Source organism: Colobus angolensis, unplaced genomic scaffold, assembly GCF_000951035.1.
Source record: "Colobus angolensis palliatus isolate OR3802 unplaced genomic scaffold, Cang.pa_1.0 Scaffold7, whole genome shotgun sequence".
In the NCBI taxonomy this organism is placed as follows: Eukaryota; Metazoa; Chordata; class Mammalia; order Primates; family Cercopithecidae; genus Colobus; species Colobus angolensis.
In genome coordinates this window covers 20,398,625-20,416,041 of record NW_012120709.1, presented here as the reverse complement: position 1 = coordinate 20,416,041, position 17,417 = coordinate 20,398,625, and the positions used below count along the sequence as shown (strand labels likewise).

General features: G+C 46.7%; 1 protein-coding gene across 1 annotated transcript in view; it reads right to left on the bottom strand.

The window, feature by feature from the left end:
- Positions 1–5,415: 5,415 nt before the first annotated feature.
- Positions 5,416–17,417, bottom strand: part of HTR3B (5-hydroxytryptamine (serotonin) receptor 3B, ionotropic) — a 41,189-nt gene continuing 29,187 nt past the window's right edge. Inside the window, exons 7-9 of the mRNA XM_011926776.1 lie at positions 8,656–8,866; positions 6,908–7,090; positions 5,416–5,762 (exon numbers count right to left, since the gene is read on the bottom strand). Coding sequence (XP_011782166.1) covers positions 5,527–5,762; positions 6,908–7,090; positions 8,656–8,866 — 630 coding nt within the window. The 3' untranslated portion in view covers positions 5,416–5,526. The remainder of the gene's footprint in view (positions 5,763–6,907; positions 7,091–8,655; positions 8,867–17,417) is intronic.

Below are 17,417 nucleotides of genomic sequence, written 5' to 3'. Positions count from 1 at the left end.
TCTTACCCTTCAAAGTGTCTGCAAGCCTAATTTTTCATGGCTGTATGACAAAGACCCTGTTTTTACCTGCACTAATGAGAAAGTTCTACAACATGATGAACTGGGGCTGCCTGGCTGGCCTGGGAGCTAACTAAGTCTTTATTCTAGACATCAGTGAAGTCCCCAGAACTGGAGCTGTGATTTCTTGGTGAGTGATGAAACCACCTTGGATTCTGGGAAAGAGCAGATGGTAGGAGCGTTCACAGCTGGGAGAATCCCATTTTTGCTCTGTTCCTCAGTTTCCTTTCTCTATGAAACAGGAATCATGAAATGTATGAACATTTGGAGGGGCTGAGCTAAAGCTGCTCTGCAAATAAGGGCTGCTGGCACCCCATATTCCTCCCACCACATAGGACACTATTCCAGGAGGAGGTCTGTAGTGCCATTTGTTCATGATGTTGTCGAAGAAAAGAGTCAAACTCTGTAAAATATTGGAAGAGATTTATTCTGAGCCAAATATGGGAGACCATGGCCAGTGACACAGCCCCCAGGAGACCCTGAGAACATGTGCCCAAGGTGGTCAGGGCACAGCTTGGTTTTGTACGTTTTAGGGAGACATGAGACATGCATCAAATACATTTAAGGTATATATTGGTTCTGTCCAGAAAGGGGTGACAACTTAAAGCCAGTGGGGCAGAGGGTTTCAGATCCTAAGTAGATTTAAAATTTTTCTGATTGGCAATTGTTTAAAAGACTTATTATCAATAGAAAGGAATGTCTGGATTATAGTAAGGGGTTGTGGAGACCAAAGTTTTATCATGCAGATGAAGCTTCCAGGCAGCAGGCTTCAGAGAGAATAGATTGTAAATGTTTCTTTTTTTTTTTTTTTTGAGACAGAGTCTCACTGTGTTGCCCAAGTTGGAGTGCAGTGGCGCGATCTCAGGTCACCCTAACCTCCGCCTCCTGGGTTCAAGCAATTATCCTGCCTCAGCCTCCCAAGTAGCTGGGATTACAGGTGCACGCCACCATACCCAGCTAATTTTTGTATTTTTAGTAGAGATGGGGTTTCACCATGTTGGCCAGGCTGGTCTTGAATGCCTGACCTCAAGTGATCCACCTGCCTCAGCCTCCCAAAGTGCTGGGATTACAGACGTGAGCCACTGCGCCTAGCCAGATTGTAAATGTTTCTTATCAGACTTAAGATCTGTGTTGATGTTAATATTGGTGCTGGCCAACTTTTCCAGAATTCCAAAAGGGAGGAGGGCATAATGAGTCATGTCTGACACCCCCTTCCCATCATGGCCTGAATCCCAGTGGTTCAGGTTAACTTTGGGATGTCCTCACTGAAAGGATGGAGTCCATTCAGATGGCTGGAGGGCCCTTAGAATTTTATTTTTGGTTTGCAATGTCATTGCTTCAGGACGCAGACCTGACTCTGGGGCTTTGAATGAGTTCTGGGCTGCAGTTGAAATTAAGGCCACTTGGCACTAGACAGAGGAAGTGTACACGGGGACCAGTTTGGTGGCCAGGCTTTACTCTTAAAGGGCTGCTTGTTAGAGGCTGATGTAAAGAACCTGGGCAATGTCACCTGAGAATGGAACAAAGGTGAGTTGCATGTGAGACGAAATGGGAAGTCCCTTTGGCAACCCCTGCCACACAAGTTTCTCTGTAAGGAGGCATGTGACAGCTTCAGTCCTTGGCCTTTGGATCCTATAATAGTGGAACAACTAGGGGAGTACCAGAGCCCATTACTGGATTCTGAAGGAGGGAGCTGGAAATCGGATCCCACACCAAAACTCAAGACTGGAGTCCATCTGTTGATAGGAAGCAGGTCTTATCTTTATTTGGTGATACATTATTTACTTTTCAAAGCATTGTTCAATACATTCTTTCATTTTGATCCTCATAACTCTGTGAGAGGGGTAGAGTAAATATAAACATTCCCAATTTCAAATAAGGTAAGTTGAAGTCTGAGAAGTTAAGCTCATGGAGGTCCCCTGGCTAGATAATGGCAGAGCCAGGACCACCATCATCAGGACTCCTGACTCTGACACTGGTGCTTTCTCCAAGACGTAGCTGGGAAGGAGAAAGACCCCACAGTGAGGAGTTCACCACAGGCCTTTTCCTGCTTTCCTCCTCTGTTAACTGGAGGAGGAAGTGGAGAAAGCCAGAATCGACATGGATGGGAAACTAAGGGGCCATTGGGACCGTGATGCCTAACTGAGCACATCAAAGCAGAGGAGGCCGGCAGTAGAAAGTAGGAAGTGAGGAAGGAAACAGGTGGAGGTTTGCATGGACACTTCCTGTTCATAAACTTCTTATGTTCCTCATTTCATTAACAGCAGCAGTGGAATTTCATGGACAATTGGTGCTGAGCACTAACTGGGAGGTAATGAGAGAAGGAGGATGCAGGTAAAGGCTGTTTGAATTTAAATTCTTTTTCTTCGGGGGGATTGAGGGGGGCAGATTTTTCTAAAGGCAATTTTAGTGCTGGAAAAAGTTTCTAGCAAACAGCTTTTGGAGTTTTGCATCTTCTGCTGACAGCGTTAGCACTGATGACTATCACACAGCCCACTGCGTTCTACCTGTTGACCTTTAGATGATGGCACCAGATAAGAGAGAGAAGGATGCCCAGAGATTGGGGGTCTGACCTTGGATAGGTTTTGCCTCTCAGACGTGGGAAAACACACTAGATAGTTGTCCACTCATCAGTAGTGAGCTAGAATGAGTCTCCCGGCAATAATTATTGCAGAATCGCCATATGATATAAAACTCTGTATGGACCTGGGCATAGATGGGGCATTAAACCAGAAGGAGAAAATAGGGTAACTATTCTAGGAGTGTGTTGTCTATATGACAAATCACAAACACACACACACGAAGGCATAAAGCATTCAAAGGGAGAAGGATATAAGGTAAGGTAAGACTAAAGGTAGAGATAAGTGGGGAGTCGGGGTGGTCAGATGAAAAGGCTGTGGGGAAGAAGGCTGTTTTGAGCAAGGCTCTAGGACAGAGTTGAAATACAGATTGCCGAAGCAGCAGAAGAATACGTCAGATAGAAGTAGAAGCTTAGATGGAAATAAACCCTTTCCCGAAGAGGATGGCAAGCGGGTTGGCTTGGCTGGATTGAAGAGACTGTGATAGAAAACAATGGAAGAGGCAAGCAGAGTCAAATACAAAAAGAAGGCCATTTTGTGGGAGGGCTGAATTCTAATCTTAGGATTCAGGTTATGAGGCCATAATACATATTTGTCTACCAGAGAGTATGAGCTGGGAGTTGATTAGTTACCCAAGTGCCAGGGTGACCAGGACTCTCCTGTTCTGGATGGGTGACTGAGGACGTAGATGGGAAGCTAAGGGGCCATCAGGACTGTGATGGTTAATTTTATGTGTCCACATAGCTAGACCATGGTACACAGATATTTAGTCAAACTTTATTCTATACATTTCCAGGAAGGTAATGTTTAGATGAGATTAACACTTAAATCAGTAGATTTTGAGTAGAGTCAGTTACTGGTTATAATATGGGTGGGCCTCATCCAATCAGTTGAAGGCCTTAATAGAAAAAGGCTCACCTTCCTGGAGGAAGAGGAAATTCTGCCACTTTTGGACTCAAACTGCAACTCTTCCCCAGGTCTCCAGCCTGCAGGCCTACTCCGCAGATTCTGAACTTGCTAAACCTCCAGAATCATGAGTGTTATGGGCTGAAATATGTCCCCTCTGTCTGCTGCCCACTCCCCAAAATTCATATGTTGACATCCTAACCCCCAGTACTCAGAATATGACTGTGTTTGAACATAGGGCCTTGAAAAAGTACTTAAGGTTAAAAGAGGTCACTAGGATGGACCCTAAGCCAACAACACTGGTGCCCTTGTTAGAGGGGAAAATCTGGACCCAGACATGAGCATGCACAGAGGAAAGGTCATGTGAAAACACAGCAAGAAGACATCAGCCTGCAAGTAAAGAAGAGGGCTCAGAAGAAAGCCACCCTATTTGCACCTTGATCTTAGGCTTCTAGCTTCCAGACTGGTGAGAAAATAAATCTCTCTTAAAGCTACTTAGTGGGTAGTATTTCCTAGCTGACTAGTTCAGGGACTGTGGATTACAACTTCCTTGAAGCAAAGGACCGTGGACCATGCCTGTCCTCCCACTCCGTGCGTTGCCCCTTGTGTGTGGACTAAATGATGTGCTGAACTGGGCTTAGAAGCCTTGGCACCTACTAGTAAAACACAAAATATTAGCCAGGTGTGGTGGCGTGCACCTGTAGTCCCAGCTACTCAGGAGGCTCAGGCAGGGGAATTGCTTCAACCTAGGAGGTAGAGGTTGCAGTGAGCCAAGATTGCGCCACTGTACTACAATCTGGTGACAGAGCAAGACTCTGCCTCCAAAAAAAGAAAAAAGAACCCTTGGCACCTGGGTTCTCTCCAGTGGGGATGCACTGCTGAGGAGGCACAGGAAGAGGGTGGAGGCAGCAGACTTAGCTGGGAAGTGGTAACGAGAGCCTCAGAAGGTGAGGGCTATGGCAGGAATTTTATGCTCTTGTTGGTTGGTACCAGGTTGACCATGGGAATCACATCGAGTGAATAATAATCTGTGCTGACTTATTTTGTATTCTCTGGTGTGCCAGACATAATGCCTAGGACTTAATCAATACTCTATAAAGGTTTTGTTGAATGGGCGACTGAATAAATGGCCAAGGCAGGGCTGGAAGATGGAACCATCTTATACTTTTTTAAAAACTGCTTAAGCATACATAAATGCATGTATGTGCCTAGAAATTTTCTGGAAGAAATTACTAACAGTGGTTACTCTGGGTGAGTGGACTGGGATAAGAAGGAAAGTTAACTTTTTTACTGTACACTCATACTGTTTATACATTTTCATGAACATATGATTCTTGGATCACACAGCAGACTATTAGGTATATGAACCTGGACTCAGTGGAAAGGCAATGAAGGCAGAAAGCCTTTTATTTTATTTTTTTTGAGACAGTGTCTTGCTCTGTTGCCAGCGCTGGAGTGCAGTGGTGCAATCATGGCTCACTGCAGCCTTGAAGTCCTGGGCTCAAGCAATCCTCCCACCTCAACCTCCCAAGTAGTTGAGAGTGCGGGCATGAGCCACTACACCCAGCTATCTATCTATCTAATTAATTAATTAATTAATTAATTATTGGTAGAGATGGGGTCTCACTATGTTGCCCCGGCTGGTCTTGAACTCCTGGGCTCAAGCAATCCTCCTGCCATGGCCTCCCAAATCCCACCTCAACCTCCCAAGTAGCTGAGAGTACAGGCATGAGCTACTATGCCCAGCTATCTATCTATTTATTTATTTATTTATTTATTGGTAGAGATGGGGTCTCACTATGTTGCCCCGGCTGGTCTCAAACTCCTGGGCTCAAGCAATCCTTCTGCCATGGCCTCCCAAAGCATTGGGACTATAGGCAAGAGCCACCACACCCGACCCAGAAAGCTTTTTAACCCACTGTCATTCCCCCTCTTCTCTCTCTTAAATGCCAGCACAATTACTGAGATCAGAACACTTCAGTCTTCACACACCGCCCCACAGTGCCCAGAGGGAGCACAGAGTAATAGTGTAGAGCCCCAGCATGAAAAGGTAGCTTCGGAAGAGCAGTCGATCAAAGCGGGACAGGAGGACCAGCCACTCTGCCTCCTGTTGGTCTGTCTGGTCCTGAGTTTGGAGATAGTTGTTGATACACTGAAGCTGCGACCAGATTTCCTTCAGGGTTCCTGGCTGGGCCAGGTGCTCTCCATAGAACAAGGAATCTGCATGATGGAGGAAAACACCCTGGGTGAGCCAGGGACTACCAAGATCCACCTGGACTTTCTCTTGACGCTGATGGCCTCATCCTTCAAGGACAGTTGTGGGTGGAACTGAGCAGTGGGTTGTGTTTGGGTTGGGTACTCTCCCCACCCGATTAGGGGAGGCAAGATTGTACTGCAGGAAGCCTGGAGAACACGTCAGAGCTGTATTATGTAAGCAGGGTGTATGTGTGCTGGATCCGTTCAGATTTTCTGAGCTAGAGGTCAGCCCAAATGGACTCAGTAGGAGCTTTAGGGGCTGGGATGATTCTTATACTTGTTCACGTTAAGCAACTAGAACCTAAATGTACACAAGCTCCGTGTATGCATGTGTGCATGTGCATGCCAGCACTTTCCTATTCTGAAATCAATGACTCAGTCACTTTGGGTAATTGGTTAAAACTGGGGATAAAAACTGACAAACAGGGCAGGCACGGTGGGCTCATGCCTGTAATCCCAGCACTCTGGGAGGCCAAGGTGGGCAGATCACCTGAGGTCAGGAGTTCGAGACCAGCCTGGCCAACATGGTGAAACCCTGTCTCTACTAAAAATACAAAAATTAACCAGGCATGGTGGCACACGCCTGTAGTTCCAGCTACTCAGGAGGCTGAGGCAGGAGAATAGCTTGAGCCTGGGAGGCAGAGGCTGCCGTGAGCCGAGATTGTGCCACTACAGTCAAGTCTGGGCGACAGAGTGAGACTCTGTTAAAACAAACAAAGAGTAACTGAGGGCCTGAACTTCAAGCCAAAATCAGACTTTCAGCTGAGGGCTGTGGCTCACACCTGCAATCTCAGCACTTTGGGAGGCAAAGGAGGGAAGATCGCCTGAACGTAGGAGTTCGAGACCAGCCTGGGCAACATGGCAAAACCCTGTCTCAAAAAACCAAACCAAAACAAACCAAAAAACAACAAAATGAGACTTTCTAGAAAGCCAGAAGGAGGCAGCCTTCAGTCTCCAGAGAGATAATATAAAATGCCACACCCAGGTTAAGAAGCAGTTGTTTTAGGTTTTTCACGTAAGCCAACGCAATACCTAGTACATCACCAACGGGAATGAATTTTTAAGGTGATCAATCCAGACACGGGAGAAGCACAAGGCTTCTCACACACCTGTTACCACAGCATGCTGGGCCCTGGGTTCCACTCTAGGCCTGTCAGCATTGGTGTCCCCTCGAAGGCACATGAAGGGCTGCTCCTGTCCACCACGCCGCTCATCGTGGAGGAATTTGACCAACACGATGGACTTAGCTAAGCTGAGAACCAGGAAGGCCATGCAGATGCTGAAGAAGTGCCCTGAGAGAAGCCAGAAGAGATGCAGTTAGCCTCCAGTCTGAAATGCAGCATCAGATTTTTTTTTTCTTTAGGGACAGGGTCTTGCTCTATTGCCCGAGCTGGAGTGCAGTGGCGCAATCATGGCTCACTGTAGCCTTAACCTATTGGGCTGAGGTGATTCTCTCCTCAGCCTCCTGAAAAGCTGGGACTACAGGCATACACCACCACACCAGGCAAATTTTTTTTTTTTTTTTTTTTAATAGTGGTAGAGACATGGCCTTGCTATGTTGCCCAGGCTGGTCTCCAACTCCTGGGCTTAAGCCTTCTGAACAGCTGGTACTACAGGCACACATCACCACACCTAAAAGAATAGCACCATGCTAATTTTTTTTTTTTTTTTTTGTAGAGACAAGGCCTCATGGCCAGACGTGGTGGCTCACACCTGTAATCCCAACACTTTGGGAGGCTGAGACTTTGTGATCCACTTTGGGCGGATCACAAGGTCAGGAGATCAAGACCATCCTGGTCATCACAGTGAAACCCCATCTCTACTAAAATACAAACAATTAAATGGGCATAGTGGTGGGCGCCTGTAGTCCCAGCTACTCCGGAGGCTGAGGCAGGGGAATCGTTTGAACCCAGGAGGCGGAGGTTGCAGGGAGCAGAGATCATGCCACTGCACTCCAGCCTGGAGACACAGCAAGACTCCATCTCAAAAAAAAAAAAAAAAAAGAGAGAGAGAGAGACAAGCTCTCACTATGTTGTCTTGAACTCTTGGGCTCAAGCAGTGCTCCCACCTCAGGCTCCCAAAGTGTTGTGATTATGGGTGTGAGCCAATGCATCTGGCTTGCTCTTTTTTTTTTTTCCTTCCTTCCTTCCTTCTTTCCTTCTTTACTTCCTTCCTTTCCTTCTTTTCTCTCTTTCTCTCTTTTTCTCCCCTCCCCTCCCCTCCGCTCTCCTCCCCTTCCCTTCTCTTCTTGCTCTGTCACCCAGGCTGGAGTGCAGTGGTGGGATCATAGCTTACTGCAGACTCAAACTTTTAGACTCTAGCAATCCTCCTGCCTCAGGTTCCTGAATAGCTGAAATCAATGACTCAGTCACTTTGAGTAATTGGTTGAAACTGAGGATAAAAACAAACAGGCCAGGCATGGTGGGCTCATGCCTGTAATCCCAGGACTCTGGAAGGCCAAGGTGGGCAGATCACCTGAGGTCAGGAGTTCGAGACCAGCCTGGACAACATGGTGAAACCGTCTCTACTAAAAATACAAACACTTAGCCGGGTGTAGTGGTGTGCACCTATAATCCCAGCTACTCGGGAGACTGAGGCAGGAGAATCACTTGAGCCCAGGAGGCAGAGGTTGTAGTGAGTATGCACTGAATGTCCTATTGATTTTTAAAATTTTTGGTAGAGATAAGGTCTCACTATGTTGCCTAGGCTGGTCTTGAATTCCTGAACTGAAGTGATCCTCCCACCTTGGCCTCCTAAAGTGCTGATATTACGGGCGTGAGCCACCATGCCTGGCCAGCATCAGATCTTTCACAGGGGTCAGGTAAGATGAGTGTCCGGTGACCCTGAGGCTGCTTACCAATCAGAGGGGTGCTCCCTACACTCCGTGGCACCTGGTTGCACATGTTGACCCTGAAGACAGTGTAGCCCACCAGCACGCTGGTCTTGAACACAATCCTGGCTTGGCAGTTGGGTGGCACATAGAAGCTCCCCAGGTCCACCAGCATGAGAAAGATGCTAGGAATCAGCAGACTCACGACATAGACCAGGGGGTGTCTGCGCATCACCACCTGGCCAGGAACAAGCGATCTAATGAAAAGAGGGTCTAGGCCAACAGACTCAGATTTGGGCAAATTCATAGCCGGGAATGCTCCCCAAAGTCCCAACATTTTTGCATAATGTGAAAAAGTCTGTGTAACTTATCTTAGAAATATGTTTCAGGTTACTTTTTGGTTTAGAAAAGAGAAAAAAATCCTTTAAGTTTTACATAGAGATAATATTAATAGTATTAATAGTTATAATAAGAAGCAGTAGCTAGCATTTACTTACCACTTGCTGTGTGCCCGGCACCCGACTCAGTGGCTCATAAACTTAACTTATTCAATCTTCACAACTTTAAAGGCTGGGTATCATTAACTTCATTTTACAAACAAGGAAACTGAGTTTCAAAGGGGTTGAATTCCTTGTTTAAACTCACACAACTGGTAAGTGAGAAACTGTTTTGAAACTAAAATCTTCCTTCTGAAACCATTTATTATGCAATATATTGTATTACGTGTGTGTGTGTGTGTGTGTGTGTGTGACGAAATTTCACTCTTGTTGCCTAGGATGGAGTGCAGTGGCGCGATCTCAGCTCAACCTCCACCTCCCAGGCTCAAGCAACTGCCTCAGCCTCTCGAGTAGCTGGGACTACAGGTGTGCACCACCACGCCTGGCTTATTTTTTGTATTTTTAATAGAGACGGGGTTTCAGCATGTTGGCCAGCTGGTCTCGAGCTCCTGACCTCAGGTGATCCCCCTGCCTCGGCCTCCCAAAGTGCTGGGATTACAGGTGTGAGCCACTGTGCCTGGCCTATTGTATTACTTTTTGGTCTAATATATCTCCTTCCTTCTGGGCAGGAAAACTTGCACAATTAAATTTGGAAGTTTGAAGAGGGCTCAATGACGAGACTATTTGCAAGGTGTGAGCAGGCTATAGGAAAATCACAAGATGCAGGGCAGACCCCAGGGCTTTTGGAGGACTGGGTGAGCTGTTACCACCCTTAGGCCTGAAGGAGCCACGGGCTGGCGTGGTGACCAGACCTGAAGAGAAAGCTGTGCAGAGGCTGCCAGACAGGACCTGTGGTTTTCTCTTAGTCTGCCTGGTGTTGACCCCACTGGTGTTGGCAGAAGTGGAGAGCTAAGTACCCCCACTCAGCCCTCCTCCCTCCTCCCATCTCCTGCCACTGCTTCCCCTGCCCACTCCCTCTCCCCACTGGCCAAACATGACCAGCGGTCCCAATCTTTGCAAGCCACAGCTCTGTCTCCACGAGCACAGATGCAGGGGTGGAGGAGTGGGTCTTAGTGGAGGCTGCCTGAAGCTGGCCTGCTGGCCTGCACTGTCCTGGCCACACAGAGTTAATCTTGTAGCTTGGAATTTGAGTCTCATAAAATTACTAATATTGTTGCCAATTTTTATACCTCACTTCTTTGAAATGATGATGGGCAGTGTCTTTAATAAGCACACACTCTATTCTCATCCTTCTTAAAGAGAAACGGGTGAATGGCAGGGCTGCATCCCCACTACGGCCTGGACTCTCATCTCATCCCATCTCTGGGGTAATGATAATCCCCCAAGGGGCCAAAAGTAAGACCTATCTTATAGTGGACATTCAATAAATGTTTATTAAACAAATGAGTATTCTGGGCCCTTTGCTGTTGGATTTGGACAAAAATAACATTTGAAATCTCCCATTTCTCTGATTCACCAAACAATGAACTGCTCAATATGTATCAGATAGTGTGCTGGACATTTTCACACATATGGTGTGATTTATTTAATCCTCACTGCAAACTTGGTAGGTAATAGCCTCCATTTTATAGATTTTCAAAAGGAAAACTGAGCCCCCTAAAGTGGGTAAGTTGAGTGAGGGACAGAGCCGGGATGTGCCCCCATATCTTCTGATTCCAAGCCCAGTGCTTTTTCCCGGGACAGGTTAGCTACAACTGTTGACCTGACTCAACCTCTCTGAGTTGAGTGCAGGGTTCTTATCCTTCATCCCCATCTCCCACCGGAGAAGAGTGTCACAAAGAAATGAGCCAGGGCAGAGATGAAGTGCAGAGGCCAGCGATGGAGCAGGAGGTGCTGGGGGAAGAGCTTGACTGGGGGAGATGAAACATCGCCTTGCTGATAAGAGTGGGGGCTCTCCAGCCACTGGGTCTGGGAGTGTATCCTGACTCTGTGGAGCTTGGCAAGCCAGAGTTGTTTGGCATATTGTTGTCTGGCTGTTGTCATTTGCATTAAGCCATAACTGGCTACAAAAGCCTAAACCAGAGCGTCACTCACTGCTTTGCAATAATTTGGTTAAAACACATTTCTACCATAGTGCAGTCAACAAGGAAAGCAACAACAAAATTAACTGTCATCAGCCTGCACCCCTCTAGCTCCTGTCGTCATGCAGTGACTGAGATGGCTGTGGTTAGGTGGGGGCAGGGAAAAGGGAGTCAAGTGGCCAGAGTCCACGGGGGTTTTATGTTGTGACCCAGTCTGGGCTGTTGGTGATCTAGCCTTGTGGTGTCAGGGTGAGGGGGTGACCACGCCTGCTGACTCTGGAGGGTAGAAATGGGAACACTCCCTAGCGACTTGGCAGATACTATACAAAGGGGAAGAAAAATGTAAGCAAAGTACAAGAAGGCATGTTGGTTGAGCAGAAAAAAGCCCAGACTCAAAATCAAGGGGACAGGCCAGGTGTGGTGGCTCAGACCTGTAATCCTAGTGCTTTGGGAGGCCGAGGCGGGTGGATCACTTGAGGTCAGGAGTTTGAGACCAGCCTGACCAACATAGTCAAACCCCATCTCTGCTAAAAATACAACAATGAGCCAGGTGTGGTGGCGTGTGCCTATAGTCCCAGCTACTCAGGAGGCTGAGGCAGGAGAATCGCTTGAACCCAAGAGGCGGAGCTTGCAGTGAGCCGAGATTGTACCATTGTCCTCCAGCCTGGGCAACAGAGTGAGACTCTGTCTCAAAAAAAAAAAAAAAAAAAATCAAGGGGACAGAATTCCTGAGCCCCTTGATTCCAGGTGTCTACATGGGCTAGTTTAAGTCCCCCTGGGTGATGTAGTCAACCCCTCCATGCCTTGATTTCCTCCTTTTTCAAAAAGCAGTTTACTTTTGCCTTGCCAAATATCTTGGGTACAACTGAGATGAGCAGCTGCGCTCTCTACAGAAAGTCCCTATGTAAAGAAAGCAAGCTGAGATGACACCTCTCCACCCAGAGGCTGGCACAACAGTAAATCTATGGGACAGAGCCAGAGATGGAGGGTGTGGCCCCTCAAGGTCCCTGATTTCCAAGAAAGTGCAGGTTTATCAGACTGTGTTCCCCGAGAAATCATCTGAGGGAGAGCTGTGGAAAGAGCTAAGAGGTTAGGAGGTAGGCGGGCTTTGCGGATATGGAGCCCGTGTAGTCACACAGAGCCTGCTCTTGAAAGGGTCCTGCACTTGGTTTAGTGCTCCACTGGTGCTATTTTGAAATTCTTAATAACGTTTGAATAAGGGGTCCTGCGTTTTCATTTTTCACCAAGCCCTGCATATTATTAGCTGACCCTGTCAGAAAGATAGTCTTCACTGGATGTCAACAGTAAATGAAGGCAGAGGGAAAAGACATAGGGACAAGGGTGGACAATTAGCTTCTGCTGTAACATAAAGCAAAGACATCTCTCATCTTTGTTTGGCTTATAGAATGGTAAAACTAGATAGGCCTTCCAAAACCACCTCATCCATTCTCCTACCTTTAGGAAGGATGTTCACATTTCTAAGACACACGAAATAGTACATATAGTTTCGGGTTTTGGTTTTCTTCCAGAAGAAAGAACCCACCTTTTTCTTGTGGTTGATTTAGGTGGCAATGTTGCCTATGGACTAATTTTTTTTTTTTTTAGACACAGTTTTGCTCTTGTTGCCCAGGCTGGAGTACAATGATGCAATCTCAACTCACTGCAACCTCCGCCTCCCAGGTTCAAGTGATTCTCCTGCCTCAGCCTCCTGCGTAGCTGGGATTACAGGTGCCCACCACCACACCCAGCTAATTTTTATATTTTTAGTAGAGACAGGGTTTCGCTATGTTGGCCAGGCTGGTCTCGAACTCCTGACTTCAGGTGATCCACCTGCCTCAGCCTCCCAAAGTGCTGGGATTACAGGCGTGAGCCATAGCGCCAGGACTAGACTAATTTTCCCTGCAAACCCAGTGTGGCCTAAAGAAACTCTAGTTCTCAGAAATTTTTTGTTTTTATTATCTCATTGGATAATCAGAGCCCTTTATTCCTTTGTTCAATAAACATTAATTGAGCATGAACAGGTTGTCTGGTACTATCCTAAATACTGAAGTTAGTACCATTAATAAGACAGTTCCCTGCCCTTATCCCATCTTGTAGGATCAGGAAGCAGATTCTGGTGATTGTTTCATGAGTCTGTTGCGGGAGAGAAAATTTGCCTCAGAATGGACCATAGTCAGGGTCCATACCTGCTTTAGATCATTTAAACAATGAGATTTGGGACTTTTTGAGTTTATATCTAGATGATATTTTGGACTTAGAGTTGATACTGGAATGATGCTGGGTTAAACTTTGGGGGATGTTGGGATGGGGCTGAATGTATTTGTACGTGGAGCGGAAGTGAATTTTGGGTTGCAGACTCTACTAGGTTGAAAAGGGCCCCCAAGAATTCATGTCTTTCCTGGAACCTCAGAATGTAGCCTTATTTGGAAATGAGATCACTGGAGATGTACTAGAGCAGGATGAGGTCATACTAGAGTGGGCCCTCAATCCAATGTGACTGGAGTTCTGATAAAAAGAGAAGAGACACACATGGAGAAGGCCATGTGAAGATGGAGGCAGAAATGGGAGCAATGCATCTGCCAGCCAAGGAACACCAAGGGTTCCTGGCAACCACCAAGGGCCAGAGGAGAGGCAAGGTGCAGATTCTCCCCCAGAATGCCCACAAGGAACCAACCCTGCCCAAGTGTTGATTTCAGATTTACAGCCTGCAGAACTGCAAGAAGATGAATTTCTGTTGTTTTGAGTCACCCAATGTGGGCTACTTTGTTATGGCAGCCTCGTGACACTAATACATGTGACTTGCCAAGTAATTCACAGTGGGCGAATGGCAAAGAATGGACTGGAATATGCTGCTCTGCCTTTAGTTATATCATGTGTCAGCATGATATAGGATTAGGCACATAGTTTCTGGAGTCAAGTTGCCTGGGTTCAAGTCCAGGCTCCACCAGTCACTTTGCAGCCTCCTGTAAGTTACTTAACTTCTCTGCACCTCAATTCATTCATTTGTAAAAATGCAGATACTTGGAGCACCCATCTCCTAGGGATGTGAGGATTATAGATACAAACTCTTAAAATGGTGCTTGGCGTAGAGTAAGTGCTCAGCTTTGTGGATATTGCTATTGTGTCTCCCTGGGCAGATTTTGGGGATCTGTGATAGATGTCAGGAGCCTTCATTTATTCATCATTATGTCCTAAGTGTTCACCATGGAGCCTGGCACATGGTAAGAACCCAAAAGATGTTCATGGAATTGTATTGGAGTCTGGTAGTAGTGCTACTTTTACTTCCAATATAATGGAAATGTGGAGTTAGCCCGAATGGGAGCTATCCTCTTGAGATCAGTCTTTCTGAGGGTGACCTCTCTGCAGATCATGCAAGAAGCAGTGACTCCTGCTTCTGCTGAGTAGAAGGCATGTCACCTGCTCAGTGAGACACTGCTCTCTGCAAAACTGCCCCTACCCACAGCCCACCATTTCTAATGGACTAAAGGAGCTGGTGCCTTTAAATTCCACAGAAAGGGAAGAAAAAGCACTTTAGTTTCAGTCCATGTTCCCCATTAGACACCCTTCAGGTGTTAGCAATATTATGCCACAATTTCATTATCCATTAAAGCCAGGTAATAATAAGTACACAAAGGTATTTGGAGCCTATTGATGTTAATGAAAGAGATCAATCTAATTCAGAATGTGTGTGTGGAGAGCTCCTTGGAGATGGAATAGGCCCCAAGGTTAGCCTCTAATTGCCTCCTTGATGGTAGACCCCACCAGTACTCAATTTTGCATGACCGTCTTTATGACATAGTTGGAATTTTGACGCCCAGACTCCGCTTCATACAGAAGCCCATTTTCCTCCTCTCCAAAGCCCCTCCCAGCATTCCCAACTCAGAAAGAACAGGAAAGTTGCTGCCATTTAAGCACCGGAGTCAGAGTTTCTTGGATCTAGACTATGAGTTGCACTGGATGAGCAGAAAGTCAGTCTGTGAGTCCCAAATCACTTGAGTGACCCAGAAAGGATATCTGGGGCTCTAAATTCTCTCTCTCTCTCTCTCTCTTATGATCTGCTGGCGCTTAGAGGGATGTTGATCTTCTATCAAGTTTATGAGCTACATTCAATAAGTGTCTCAACAAAGTTACTCCACCTAATCTAGAAAAAAATTATAACAGAAAAAGAGGATAAAGGCTTTTCTCTCCCAAATGCCCCTTTGCATTTTCTAGGACACCCTGTGGGCACCCCAATTCCTACCCAAATAAACACTTCACTTGGTGTGAGGATATCTGTGGTTGGGCTCGGTTTAGTTTCCACAGCTGTCCACCCGTTTCCATCCAACACGAGTTCCTAAATTGTATTCCTACCTCCTCCCACTTCTACCCTCATTCTTTAAAGAAAAAAAAAACCACTGCCATGCAAAATCAAATGCTCACCCTGCTGTTTCTGGGAACCAGCACCTCCAATAATATATTGGAGGAAACCTCCCCTCCCATGGCTGCTGGACCGGGTCCCAGGCTGTGCACAGACATCTTTGTAGGGAGAAGTGCCTGTGCTCTGGGCCCCCTGTGGAACGTAGCCCGACTCCAAAGCATCCGTGGTGTCCTCTGATAAACAATTTGTGTCCCAGAGTCGGCAGCTATGATTGCACATTAGCTGAAACTCATAGGGCATCCGGAGCACTTGATTTAGGATAAATGGCAGCAGTGTACCTCAGGCCAAGGGTAAGGATGAATTTAGAAGAGATTATTGCTTCTCTTGCCTTCCCTACCTGTCCCCAACCTCCTGCTGAGCAGCCTGGACTGAGACACAGCCGGCAAGTAGATTAAGAGGAGATGGTCCTTTGCTGTCAGGACCCTGGCGGGCCCAGTGTTGGCATAATAGAATCAGGCTCTGAATTTCACATCACTGGTCAATGGCTGTTGAAGGAAACCCAGGTGCCTTGGTTGCTAAATTCAGAGTGGGATGTCCAGTATGGAGTAAGAGAATGAGCCTAGGCGCTGTGCACAGAGCAGAAATGCATGGAGACTGAGCGAGGTTGGCAGGCAGAAAACTGATCGTCACTGAATCCACTTTTAGTCTTTCTGAAGCTGCAGAATTGCTCCTGAGTCTGGCTTCCTGCCCCGCCAAATATGATCTGTGACTCTACTCAGGATTCTCTCCCTACTCTGCTCCTGAGGACCAGGGTGGAAGCCAGCCCTGCTAGATAACCCACGTCCACCCCCAGGGCAGAAGGACCCATGGAAAAGTTCCAAGAGCATGAAATCAAATTGCACCTGCCTCCAGCACACTTCCACTTCAACACGTACCCAGCAGGGAAGGATGGCAGTGAGGAGAGCAGAGGAACTGGACCATGGCTCTGAGATCCAGGGAAGCCTCCCCTCCATTAAACAATCTTCTCACTGTCTCTGTTCATCATAATTAAAATGGAGATAGTATACAGAAAACCTTCAGTTGCTGTTGACGAATTAACATTTAGGGTGAAGGAGGGTGACATGTAACTACAAATAATAGCTGCTCTATGGAGAGAGAGAGAGTGTGTGTGTATGCACATGTGTGCCTGTGCATGCAAGCTCACGCCCTTGTTTACCTGCCCCATCTCTTGCCTGTGTTTGTCTCCTCCGTGCGGTGTAGGTAATGGTGTGTGCAGTGTTCTCAGGAGTGCTTGGTAGGTGACTATGTTCCACCTTGCATGTGCTACTCCTTCACATTTCGCTTTAATGCTCTCCATTATTCAGGCTGCATTAATAATGTTTGCGGGCTGATATCTTTAAAATTAATGAGGTGTTTACTCTTAGCCAAGAAACTCATTGAAATTTAAAAAAGAAAAAAAAAAAAACTTGCTTGCTTTCCTTCCCTTTTCCTCACAAGAAAAGTGGACAAACAGCCCACATTGCAAGCTTTGCTTAAAACCGAGCAGAATTCTAGGCAAGAACCCAAAGCCCACCATCAGGAGGGTATGAGTTGCGATTAGCTACTAGCCAGCATTATACATCAGTCAGGTTCAAACCACAGCTGTGTCTAAGAGGCCCAGACTTAACAAGAGCTTTGCTGGAAAGCTGTGTACACCTTTAACCAATTGAGGGATACCTGTAACCTCAGTAATAGTTCCTTCCTTCCTTTCTTCCTTCCTTCTTTCCTTCCTTCTTTCCTTCCTTCTTCCTTCCCTCCCTCCCTCCTCTTTCTCTCTTTCTTTCTTGCTTGCTAGCTTTCTCTCTCTCCTTCCTTCCTTCCCTCCTTCTCTCCCTCCCTCCCTCCTTTCTTTCCTTCCTTCCTTCCTTCCTTCCTTCCTTCCTTCCTTCCTTCCTTCCTTCCTTCCTTCCTTCC